The sequence below is a fragment of the Cydia amplana genome, chromosome 10 (assembly GCF_948474715.1).
Source record: "Cydia amplana chromosome 10, ilCydAmpl1.1, whole genome shotgun sequence".
Taxonomy (NCBI): domain Eukaryota; kingdom Metazoa; phylum Arthropoda; class Insecta; order Lepidoptera; family Tortricidae; genus Cydia; species Cydia amplana.
In genome coordinates this window covers 2,902,287-2,915,495 of record NC_086078.1, presented here as the reverse complement: position 1 = coordinate 2,915,495, position 13,209 = coordinate 2,902,287, and the positions used below count along the sequence as shown (strand labels likewise).

At 39.6% G+C, this 13,209-nt stretch overlaps 1 protein-coding gene across 4 annotated transcripts in view; it reads left to right on the top strand.

Annotated features, from left to right (window-relative positions):
• Nucleotides 1-12,205, top strand: part of LOC134651306 (uncharacterized) — a 113,613-nt gene extending 101,408 nt beyond the window's left edge. For all 4 annotated transcript variants that reach the window (XM_063506357.1, XM_063506358.1, XM_063506360.1 and 1 more), the window contains exons 2-7: nt 5,240-7,691; nt 8,109-8,698; nt 9,587-9,734; nt 10,287-10,451; nt 10,905-11,235; nt 11,788-12,205. In XM_063506357.1, coding sequence (XP_063362427.1) covers nt 5,240-7,691; nt 8,109-8,698; nt 9,587-9,734; nt 10,287-10,451; nt 10,905-11,235; nt 11,788-12,193 — 4,092 coding nt within the window. In that variant the 3' untranslated portion in view covers nt 12,194-12,205. The remainder of the gene's footprint in view (nt 1-5,239; nt 7,692-8,108; nt 8,699-9,586; nt 9,735-10,286; nt 10,452-10,904; nt 11,236-11,787) is intronic.
• The last annotated feature ends 1,004 nt before the right edge of the window (nt 12,206-13,209 follow it).

Sequence of the window (13,209 nt, the reverse complement as noted above, 5' to 3'; positions counted from 1 at the left end):
ATGAAATGTAGGGTACCTACGGAGTTCAGATTTTGACAGTTAGCGTCAACGGTCTTGTTACGAAGATTTTCATCTGTTTTTTTAGCGTATTTAAGTGTGTTCCGTATCTACTCTAAACTATGGCCTAAGATATCATTCAGTTGTAATTCCTAGCAATATACCTACCTATAAACACAACAATGAAAAACAGATTAAGCCGGTGCAGATGATGGTACAGATAAAGCAGGCGTTTCTCTATTTTTGTCTCGTCTCTCCTGATTACCTGTACTTATAAAAACCCTAGCGTTTCGCACCCCTTTAAAGGCGTTCTCTTCAGTTGGAAAACCTATGAGCTAGATGCAATTAGTACAGTCAGCATCGAATAGATAGTGGCGATCAAAGTAGCTGAATATATCAGTACACATTATGATTTCTGTGGTTTGGACCACGTACGATATATTTGACCACTTTATCTGTCACTATTGATGCTGACTGCGTGTATGACATGACATATACAAGTAGCATTTTGCATTATTACAACTATTTGTAGTACATTGTGACCTACTTAGCTTGAACCATCTCTGACATTATTCGTCAAGGATACGGTGCGAACACAGCACACAGGCTGTGTAAGTATATTTAATTTAGCTGCTGAATATGACCTTGTTTATTACGAAAGAGTATATTGACATAATTGGTCATATTTACATAAGTATTTTAGATTTAACAAATCTGACATAACTTGATCAAAATGGTTGCAATTAAATCTTCAGACTAATTCAGACATCTTACTATGATATTTACGACTTCAATAAGATATCTTCTAAATAGTTCCGTTACTTAAATATTGCTGAGTAAGCTGTTGAAATCTAAAAGATGGGTAGGTAAGTACATAATATCTTCAAATGTTTTTAATTAGGTAATAAAATAATTAAATTGAATTTGAAAGTTTTTACCTCACGACTTCTACGCGTGCAGAGTTGCGGAAGCGGCGACATTATACATACCGGTATATTGACACTATACTTACAGGTGTACAGAATACTTATGTCATTGTTTATTAAACATTAAGCACTAAATATAATTCTCGCCAACTTTCGTGAATTTATTAGGTATGTACCAATCTAAAAAACTTTCTCAAATGTAAACCTCCCACGCTACAATTCGATATCAATTTCAAAATAATTTACAGGTAATTCCAACCAGAAAACTCAACACATTGTTACGCTGCCTTACGTAATAGTAATATTTCGGTTACAATTATTTTCTGGTTCACTACAATACCGTAACGGATTTGTTGTGCAACCCATTGACATGACCGCCAAAACGAAATGGCTACGCGATGATTCGACTTTTTACAACAGCAGATTTTAATCAGTACTTGTATTATATTATATGGGATCTCTTTTATCGAAATACGACTAAACATTTTATGAGATTCCATAAATTATCTTGTCCCATCTAGTTTCATTTTTATTATACACTAGCGACCCGCCCCGGCTTCGCACGGGTTAACAAATTATACACAAACCTTCCTCAAGAATCAATCTATCGATAGGTGAAAACCGCATGAAAATCCGTTCAGTCGTTTTTGAGTTTATCGCGAACATACAGACAAACAGACAGATGCGGCGGGCGACTATTTTATAAGGTGTAGTGATAGTGATATTTAGCCCCTAAACAAACCGTAATATATGTATACCGTAAAATGGGGTCAAAACTGAAATTCAAACCTCGATAACATTTTATTTTTACATATGAAAACTGAATGGTGTATATAATAAGTGTTCCGGACGTTTGTATTTTAGTTTTTATTTTATTTTGGGTAGTTCCATTTCATAACTTTGACGATAAAGAGGAAAATCCACCTCACCCCGTAGTGCCTCGTATTTGGGGTGAGAGGGGTTTTCATACAAAGGTGATTTTGGAAGATTGTTGGATCGATTTTTTTTTATTATGCGTATTACTATAGCTCCATTTTAAATTGGAATACATTATTTTTGTAGCAGTAGCCTTAAAATCCCTTATTCTCTTGCACCCCCCTCTCAAACCTTCTCTCCCCATTCATAACCCACCTCTCCCCGCGAAACCTACTCACCCTGTTTTACGGTAAGTCAGGCTTTCAAAAGCAAGGAATAATATAATTTGAAGTTGGAATTAGACCGAATGTGAAATAAAAAATAGACTTATTTAACGATAACTGCAACTTAAAAACCGAACAATTATATCTCCGAGAGAAAAGTTGAGATAACTATTAATCTGGACGAATACTTATACCAATCGTCCAATAATGTAGAGATTGATACTAAAATAAAACCTGAAAGCACCTGCTCATTTCCAAAAAGTAAAACAATGATCCACTAATCGCAAAAGTATCTGATTACGACTATTACGAGCGCGATTACCTCAGTATCGTGACCGAATGTTAATGAACAACATTTACAACTCGTATTCTGCTAACCCGTTTTGTCATTCGTTGCGTACTGTTTCACCACTATCTACTGTGTTTAAAATTCGAATAACAAAGTACGCGTGTCATCGAAAATCGCGAGGTTTGTAACTTTTCTTATCTTCTACCAGAGAAAAGTAAAAAATAGACTGTCAATCTCTATATACACTCGTGGGGTTGTTGTAGGTTCTATAATTAATATGTCTTCCAGGGTATGGTTGCGGATAACTGAATTGCAGTGCAAGCAAAAAGTCAAAGTATCAGTGCACATAAGTATGTATTGCAAACTCGCCACCGCACGTATCGATGTTTTTCGAAGGTTCAGATCCTTATATTTTGTATGAGATTTAGATCCAATTAATAACGTACTAATAACGCCTTATAGGCTATCCGGGAGAGTAAAAATATATAAAAAAATAATATTTTGATGTTAAACAATAGTTAAAATGTGATATGAAATTTCGTTAATGTAATCATCTACAACAGTGACTAATAGCAACAGTGTATGAAGAGTTCATTGACGACTTCCATTCTATATTCTTCGCTAGTCTCTTCTCTGATAGATTCAAGATAGCAATCAAAACATTGTTGTCAGTTCAATCAAGTCATTTTACACGCAGTTATGTCATTTGCCTTGCGTAATGGCTTTTAATTGCTATTGATGAAACTATCTCGAATGAATTCTAGACAGACTTGGTAAACATTAATGGCTTTATTCATAAACGGCTGCTAACTTAATCAGTTGATGATCATCGTCTGTCCCTATCTGTCGTTATGTCATAGAGAGGGAGAAACGATGATCATCAGTTGATTAACTTAGCAGACGTTTATTAATAAGGGGGTAAGACTATTTTTGTCTGATTCGATACTAGATAGGAATTCGTCGACATTATGTAAATTTTAAACTGGTTTATGTCTAGCATCCTTATAAGGTTTTTGAAAATGTCGTTTTTATATATTACCTATCTCGAAGGAGATAAATTAAAGTCAATATTTTTATTTTATTGCAGAATTAAATTCTAAATTAGCGATGCAGTCATTACTTGGAAATATTGGGATTAGCCCGGTTTTCTTCTTTATTTAAAAGTGACTTGTCTATGTTCCGAAAAACTGATTGTTAGGAGCCGGGGTTTGAACCGACCTCGATTGAAAGTTACACGCTTAGGGTTTGCAATCCGGATCCCAAATGTATGAAATTATCCGGATCTGGATTCGGATTCGCGGATCTTCCCATACATTTCGGATCCGTCGTGCAAACCCTATGCACGCTCTTACCGCTAGACTACCAAATCTTATCATAAGAACACTAATTTGTTTTTTTAGTTTTCCCCTTTGCTGTATTTCAACCTGCCCGCATACCAAACATGGCAGCAGTGAAATTGTTTCATCACATTCCAAGGTATTCCTCAGGTGCTCAACAATTGTCCACGCATACTTGATTAGCAGAGAAAGCTGAGCAAACAGAGACGCCGTGGTGACACGTAGCCATTGCGCTGCAATGGCACTGCACTGAGTGTTATGTAAACCGGGAACTTGGGGGACACTAAGACTTAGGTACTTGAGAATTGAGGTTACAAATAGGTACAGATGTTTATTAACAGCTAAGTCTCCAAAAAAGTATAGCTCTACTAAGTATTCATTTTTTAAAGATAGGTTCTTGAATAGGACCCCTAAATTTCTGGGAGACTGTCTAATTCCTATTGACTGTTTTACTTAACAAGGCAATCATTGACTGCACAAAATTTGATTCAAACTCGAACTTTTCTTGTCTACTATCTCTGGCTTCTACTATACTTCGTTTTTTTAGCATTAGAAATTTGGTAAACAATCTTGATGTGTCTTTTAATTGAAAAACACATTTTAAAAATAAGTTACGGTAAATATGTAACAATTATGAATCTAATACGATCTTTTATAGTCTTCTGCTTTCATAAGTAATTGTTATTGATTTTTAAAAAGTGTTTTTCATTTAAAAGACACGTCAAAATCGCTTACCTTCTTTCAAGTTCTTTCTAATGCTAAAAAAAACGAACTATACTAAAGTAATTGGCTATATTTCGTATTTATTTCCTATGCATAAAGTCAATAAACCTGCTTACAGACAAATGTCTAAAGCACGTCTCGTACAAGGAATGCGTACTTATAACGGAAAACGTAATTTAGCAGCAAATTCATAATAAGCAAATATCTTCAAACAAAACGAGTTTTTGCGCAACTAGGTACATCTATTCGTGATGTCTTAAGCCATACTACTAGCCAGTTTAACTAGACCCCGAGATTAGTTTCAAGTATAGTTGTTGTTAGGGATCATACTTGTACTGGTCGGTCAATGATTGGTAAAACTGTCGGTAAATGATCCGAAAGTCTTAGCACATCGTTACGCTGCGGTACGTTAGATGTTACTTGCTTGTCCATAATCGGGTGAAAGATTGAAACTATTAGTAAACTGTCCTAAATCAACAGATATTTTTTCCACTTAAGGATCGCTAGACCGGGCCAGGGCCGAGCCGCCTTCCGGCGCTTCGTTTTCTATGACGGCTGATCACGTGGTGCTTTCCATAGAAAACGAAGCGCCGGAAGCTCCAGCCCGGCCCCAGCCCGGTCTAGCGTGAGTCATCCTTAATGTAGAGTTAGATAAACTGCGCGCGCTTGAAGAGTCATCAGTCTCCTCCCTTCGGTCGTGTTTTAATTGATCGCCACTCGTTTCGAATTTCCTCTTTTCCGCACTTGTATCATAAATAACTATTCTAGGCTGACATTAAAAGTGTATTTTCTGCATGGGTACTTATGTTTTCTTTTCCTTCTTTCCAGAATGCCAGTTACGCGATAAACAGGCGATATTCGCGCGGCAACATGTCGCCGGTGTGCCACAACTTCGTGCAGAACGCCTGGAAGAAGGACTTCTGTTCCAACTGCTTCAAGTCCCGCGAGGACCACCTCAAGCAGGAGCGCACCACCGAGGGCACCAAGTACATCAACACCCCCTTCCAGAACAGAAGCACCTTCTTCAAGAAAACACCACCCAGCATACTCAAAACACACCCCAAGAAGAAAAACAAACGAAATGTCAGATTCCCTGAAGAGGTGAGCAGTGTCATTGGCTACGGTGGTGACGACTGGTCTGATGGAGAAGAATTCGAAATTTCAGAAGAAACTGAAGAAGATGACACTTTCCCCGATACAGAAGAAGAGAGAGAACTTCATAAAGTCACCAAATTGAACACAGATTTTAACACAGTTAAAGCTAATCTATTGGGTGAATCTGCAAGCAAATCTTACACCTCTTTAATGTTAGGCAAAGTGCAAACAGACTCAGATGGAAAGAAGAAGACTTTACTAGTCTCAGTTACTCCGTTTGGGCAAGAGAACAAAAGCCCAAATGTAAAATCGCATGGTCGAAAACCCGCCGTTATACATATCACGGACGCATCCACCGAAGAAACCAATAACTATAAAACCAATATAATTCTGTCAACGTACGTTAAAGAAACTGAGACTATTATACAAGCAGACAGCACAACAGAAAGTATATGCACTGAAAAGTCGCTGCTTGAAGAAATATCAGAAACTTTAGAACAGAACAGAATCACAAATGCCAATGATCTTGGTTTCACGCAAAAAGATTGCACCAAACCTACCGTAGTAGAAGGGAAGATGAAGGAGAGCATGCAAGATGACTTCGACAAGAAAGAAATGTGCGAGACCAAAAAGAATGCGATCGTGAGAAAATCACCATTGCCTAAAACGCAGGAAAGGCCTAAAGTAAATCTCAGCCGATCTGAATTCAAATTTTGTAAGATTAATGTTGAAAGCAGTAGTGTCGATTCAGCGGTAGGCACTCTTAATTCCACTGCCAACAATTCTCTAACGTCAGACGACGAAAGTTTCAGCGGTCGCACGGACTCCGATAACGACGATAGCGGCCATTTCTCCGAAACGAAATGTGAAGAGACAGTCAAGATAAAAGTGTTCAACGATACCGATAAGAACATCAAGATGTCCCCGATAGGGCAGCTCAGAAAAATAGACGGGCAAGCTAGCAACGGCTACTCGACGTTCCAAAGTCCGATTATAGATATGCCACCAATCGTGCCAAAGCCTCATGACAACGTATTTTCTGCTGAGGCTAGTAGGGAATTAGCCGGCGAACCAGATGGTAGGGCAGATCCAGATGAAACCAACGAAGCCCCAGCGTTACCTAAGAGTCCAATGCCTACTATGGATCCTCGTCCGTCTTTCCTTCACGGAATGATTACTGACATAATGTCTCCCAAACCTGCCGTACCTGAAAAACCCAAGTTGCCGATCAAGCCAGTTATAAAACAAACCACTAAGAAAGCCGTCGTAACGCCGCAAACAGTTATGCATTTGCAAACTAAAGTGGGAGACGATCGGTCGGCCCGAGCTATTAGTGAGGAGAAAAATAACGAAATAACTGAGGTGCATGAAGAAAAACCTGAACCGATTTACTACGCGAAACCGGTTTTAACAAAGCAAGACAGCGATACGTCACTCAATAGCCTGACTAAATCTAAAGCACCGTCGCCTCCATCATCGCCATCAATAGACGAGTATCCGAATTTGTATCAAAGGAATACAAATGGATTCACCAAATCTGACTCCCCTGTAGTAAGAGAAATGGAAAAGAGAGAACGAGCGACTATGTCCTCCGTGGTGCCTAAAGTGAAACCTGCTGATACTGTTGAGATTAAGAAGGCTGATGTCATCCCAGAACCTGCCCCTAGAAGAAACATATCTTTGTCACACGATAATCTGCTCTTAGACGAAAAGCGCAAAGGCAAGCTAAAATTCTCCATCAAAAAACTCCTACGCATAGGCTCATCAAAAGACTTAGACAAGAAAGAGCTCAGCGTAGCAACAGTGGCGAAAGTAGCCCACAAACCCGAAGAAATCTTCGATTTAACACCGAAACCGAAACCACGGCTGGTGATCATACATCCGTTGGACATAAACGGGTCGAATGTTGAGGTCGTGAAGCCGAATGAGATATCCGAGATTCGTCGGATGAGTCACGATGACGTGTCGATATATAGTGGGAGTAGTTCGGCAACTGAGGTAGAGACGCCGAAGGTCGTAAACAAGCCCCCGCCCCCTCCAAGGCACTCGAGTGAAGAGACAAAGGTGGCCACAGGTCACAAGCCGGCCAGACCGCCGCCGCCGAAGTCGGCTGCTCTCCAAAAGAAGCAAAAACAGCAAGCGTGGACGTCGCCGAACAAGAGCGACAATATTTATGCGAATCTAGGTAAGTTCATTAGCATAGGAATGTCATATTAATGTAGGAGGATGCAGAATACATATGAACATGTATATTATCTGAGTGGAGAAAGGCGATGTAGCGTGCAATATTTGTTTCAATACGAATAACTTGATGTTTTTGGTATAAATTCTAAAATTCCTGAATCAAGTTAGAATGTATTCTAGGAATATATTTGACTAAAGTAATCACAGTATGTTTCTACTATTACATAACTAAGGCAACTTGTAAGTGATATGTATGTATGTACTTTTTTTTGTAAAATTGTCAGTGCAGCCGTGACATGGACCTATCACAAAAGTTGCCGAATGGTCATTTTTCCTACTTCCATTACCCTCCAGAATGAAATTCTTACTTGACACTAACCTGTGACACCACACACTACTTCAAGATTTCTTTTTTTAGGCGAGATCCGGTCAGCCCTGGCCCCTAGAAAACCCGAACGCACAGCTAGCATGCGTGAGCGAGAAGCTCACCTAGAGCTCCCCAAACGCAGAACGCCCATAGACGACGAGAAAGACGACGACGGCCCCCAAGAACTCGTCCAAGCCACCAACGAAGCCGTCATTCACAATTACGACGACGTTTACAACTCTAATAAGTACGAGGAAACCTCAGATTCCGCTAAAAACAGTGACAGCGACTACGAATACGTAAACCACGCGCGATCAAGCTCTCCCGAGTGTGATTCCAAGCCAATAGAGACGCGGAAAGACGAAAGCGTCGAATACCCGAAGTACAACGGATTCAGATCCTCCCTTCCTTACTGCGGGAGCGAAACAGAATCAGAAATCTACTCCCCGTACAGCTTCTACAGTTCCAACGACAACATGGAGACTGGCAACGAGGATTATCAGAACGAGATGACGCCAAAAACAACTACGAATAAGCTGCGGGTGCGAAAGGGACGCAGCGTGGTGCATAGGAATCTTGAAGATAATTATGGAGCCGTCGTTATTGCTAACCACGAGGCGCTGGCGCAGGTTTTAGAACAGGTATTTATTAATCAATTTAAAAATTCTATGACGATTAACGACATATTTACGATTGGTCTATCCTTCCGCATTCTCAGCGGCAGTTAATCTATTTAATGATTTGATTTCTCACTTAGGTATTTCAATGAAATTTTTCATTATTAAGTACGAATCAGTTTTAACATACACAACAAAAACTGAAGACAAAAAACAAATCCAGATAAAATCGTAACAAAATCAACATGGTTAGGTATATACTTGTAGTTATAAATAATAAATAGTACCTAATTAAAAAGTTTGTCTTCTTCCACACCTTTCGAGTTCTTACTGAAAACCAGCCCAATCATTAACATTGCCTTCTTAAGCTTCTCAATTTTAGTTTACCTACACCCTACCTCAACGTCAACGTGCAATAAAATACTAAGGTCAAGTGTGGTAAATGCAACTATGGAGTTATTGCGTCTCTCCGTTCTTTCTCGAATACGATTGGTCGAAACGCCCTCTACTATACTAGTAATAAAGCCTGAGCTACTTGGAAATGAAACGTTGCATAGTAGAGGGCGTTTCGACAATCGTATTCGAGAAAGGAAAATCATTTATTTACAAACAAGATATATACAGTGTATTACTAAAAGAAATTAAAAACTAGCTTAAATCTAAAATAGGCCCTTGAGGCATTGTACCAAGGATGCTGGCGACATTTCCTCGCTGTATCGCAATGCTGATACGTTGTGCGAGGTAGCCGCCAGCTCTTCGGTCACCAGTTACGTCAACCAGACGCTTCGCGATTTCTGCGAACAACTTATGCGCGCTGGGACCCCATGGGCCTAGAGTTTGTTTTGTAGGTCTTAATTTCATTCATCTTAATTTGTCATTCGTCTTAATTTCTCACCTCATTAATGTCTATAGGTACAGCAAAGTGCCACGATGCAGCCCTCACTCCGCGGCCTAAAGGCGTGCACTAATCTGCGCTGGAGCGACTTCGCCGTGCAGTCGTCGAAGACCGTGCGCGCGGGCAAGCGGCTGTTCTACCCTGCCATTTGGAACTCTAGCCAAGGTATGAGTGAAATATCAATACCAATTCACCAATCTTTTCAAAGATTACATCACGAATAAATGCGGAATTCAAGCACAAGAAAATTGTTTGATATCAAAAACTCCTGATTTTTTGTCTTTCCATCGCTCATTGCTGAAGAAAGCTCCATTTTCGGGGTTTTCCACGACTCGTCCGAACCTGTGCTGATCTTCTTTAGAAGTGACTTCTAATATTGAGCTTATGGATGACTGAATGGTCCTGGCAAATTAATCAAGGCCTAATCGCTTCAAACCACCATTTAGCTTGATCACCCTACTATAGAAAGAGGATTTTGTAGTGAAATACGAGTAAGCGCCAACGAACACAGTATTCACGATCACAGCATCTTCGTTACCAGTCTACTTATATAGACTTCCTACTGATAGGGACAGCCCTCTTACAAGGGGTTTGGGATACCTATAGTCCTTTGGCAAGCTAAATCTTAGTCAGTCTCAACACAAATATGCTCCGGTTTTTCCTCCCGTCACACTTGCTTTATTCTTTTGGTGTCATCAGTCTTGTTTATAATTACAGGCCCAGTGAACGTCACGTTAATGGTCCACAAGGAACAGACGGCCTCTCAGCTCGTCTGCCAACAGTCGATGCAGCCTCAGACCCTCAGCCTGAACGCCATCACGGAGTTCTGCGACCTGGTGCCGCTCCAGCAGTTCGGAGAAGAAGGCGATGACTTGGTGCAAGGTAGGTTAACCCCTAATCTAATATAACAGGTGAAAGTTACAGTGAGTTTACAAAAAGAAAGCCTTCCGAAAACGGATCGATCGAAAAAACCGGATAAAACCATCTGTCAGAGATGTGAATCCCTTTGATCCTGGGTAACCAAGTCCTCCAGGATCCTAAGTCCTTCATTCTTCGTCTGTCAATAGCGTCCAGCTAGCGATGGCTTGACGTATAAGTACTTGTAGGTAATAAGTTCATCGTCATCATATCCTAGATACATATTCTAAAATATAATTAATCAATTACATACACGAGTATTGAACAGCATAGATGGAACTCAAAATCTGTAAAATGAATACCCCTTAATAACTGCTCAAGAAGTATGCTAGATGGACTAATGATTTGCCGAATAATGGTTATTTTGGTGACGACGTATTTTTGTCCAATATCTTAAAGGTTTCTTTGTCTTTCCAGCAACCATCGTCGTGCTAGCCCAAGCGCAGGTCGACACGCTCCAAACCTACGGCGAATCCCTCCGCTCCATCGAGATATCCACAAAAGAGTACCAACTAGTCCAAACCGAGCAGATACACGAAGCCATCTTCATGATGCTCCAACTCATCAACGGCCTGAAGTGCCTCCAAGCGAGAGGGGTCGAGGAGATCTCGGAGAGTTTAACCTCTTTTATTTCATTGAGGGAACAGCCTTGTTCTAGCGGGATAAGTTCGCCGACTCCGGATGATAGGCTGAATTCATTGTCGGCGCCAAAGACCAACTGCTATGGGAGATTGTGCATTTTACAAGGGTAAGTGTTGCATCTATATAGATTGTCTTATCTAAAAATAATCCTCCAAACTTGAGGAGCAACTTTCAGAAGGACAAAGATTGCTAAAGTTAACAAAGCATATCTACACCAAACTGCATCCACAGGGGAAAAGGAAAATTGATGATTGATGTATATTAAATAATAACTAATAAGGCGCTTGTATGTCTTGGAAATATCGGTATTATTTATCCAAAGTAGCCTTATCAGTCACTTAGCCCATTGGTCAAATGGCATCCCCAATACCTTAATAAGTCATCACTTAAAAGTTTAAGAATTTCGTGTGGATTCTCAGAAAATCTTACCCACCATTTTATTTATTTATTTATTTAAACTTTATTGCACAAAATATATACAACAATGTACAAATGGCGGACTTAATGCCAAATGGCATTCTCTACCAGTCAACCATAGGGCCAAACAGAGATACCTTCAATTGGTGCAGAGAGAGAAAATATATTGACTGAGTTAAAAAAAAGCAAACTATACTTATAAATTACATCATCATCATCACATCATCATTTTGTTTTCCAGATTAAGCGACGACATGAACAAATCAACACCAGACGCCCATCTCAACTCTCTCTGCAAGTGCGCCATCAAAGCTCTAGAAATCATCCTCCCGAGCGAGAAACTAACCCCACTCCTCAAGGAAGTACTACAAGACGAACGTGCGATTTCTCTAAACCAGGCCAAATCTGTCTTGGAATTCATGCTGTGGGGTCCTTTAGACGTCGCACAAGGCGTTCCAGTAGATGACCGCGAATTGTCTTTACAAAGATGGTTGGATTTAGAAAGGGCGACGGTTCTGCATGGGTTGGTTAGAACCAGAGTCCAACTGAATGTGTTTGAGCAGCTGCATTTGATGTTTTTAGTGCGATCCACGGCGAAGGCGATGTGCGAAGCGTCGGTGCTTTTAGAAAAGGCCAATGTGTATTAATGTATATTTTGTAGCTTTTAGGACTTCCTTGAGGAAAAAAAAAATCATTTTTTTTTCTCAAGGAAGTCCTACAAGAAGAACGTGCGATTTCTCTAAACCAGGCCAAATCTGTCTTGGAATTCATGCTATGGGGTCCTTTAGACGTCGCACAAGGCGCTCCGGTAGATGACCGCGAATTGTCTTTACAAAGATGGTTGGATTTAGAAAGAGCGACGGTTCTGCATGGGTTGGTTAGAACCAGAGTCCAACTGAATGTGTTTGAGCAGCTGCATTTGATGTTTTTAGTGCGATCCACGGCGAAGGCGATGTGCGAAGCGTCGGTGCTTTTAGAAAAGGCCAATGTGTATTGATGTATATTTTGTAGCTTTACGAGTGCGCATCTGTAATTTTAAATGTAAGTTGGGCGCCATTGAAAACTTTCATTGAGAAAGTCCGGCAGAAGTAAAAATTATACATTATTTTGTAAATAACGCCTTAACAATTATTTTCATTCCCATTTGAGCATAAATAGTTTGAAAAATCGCTCTTATTTGCATAAAAGACTGTAGATAAATGAATAATAGTTTTAACATTGTGACGTAATTATTTCCAAGTATTTTTTGTCTGAGTGAATGTCTTTTGTGTATGAATATTGAATTGTAAGTAATATTTATAGAACTATTAAGAATATAAATTTCCCAACACAGACCACAATACTTGAGTATTTTGGACCACGGATGCGTACTATCTTTTATCTTAGTTTAGTCCTTAGCTTAGTAGACACCTGAAAGCCTTTGTATTTTAATTGTTTTGTAATTATGTTTGACCCCCAAATCACTTTAAATTAATTATAAAACAACCATACTCAAAGGTTTCGCATTTTCTCAAAGGTTAGCTGGAAGAGATCCCTTTTAGGGATAAGTTCGCCTTTGTACATAACATTCTTATTTTTGATTTGTTTTTGTCCGTTTTATGTAAACCTGTTTATATGCAATAAAGTGACATACATACATACATACATACATACCATACTAATA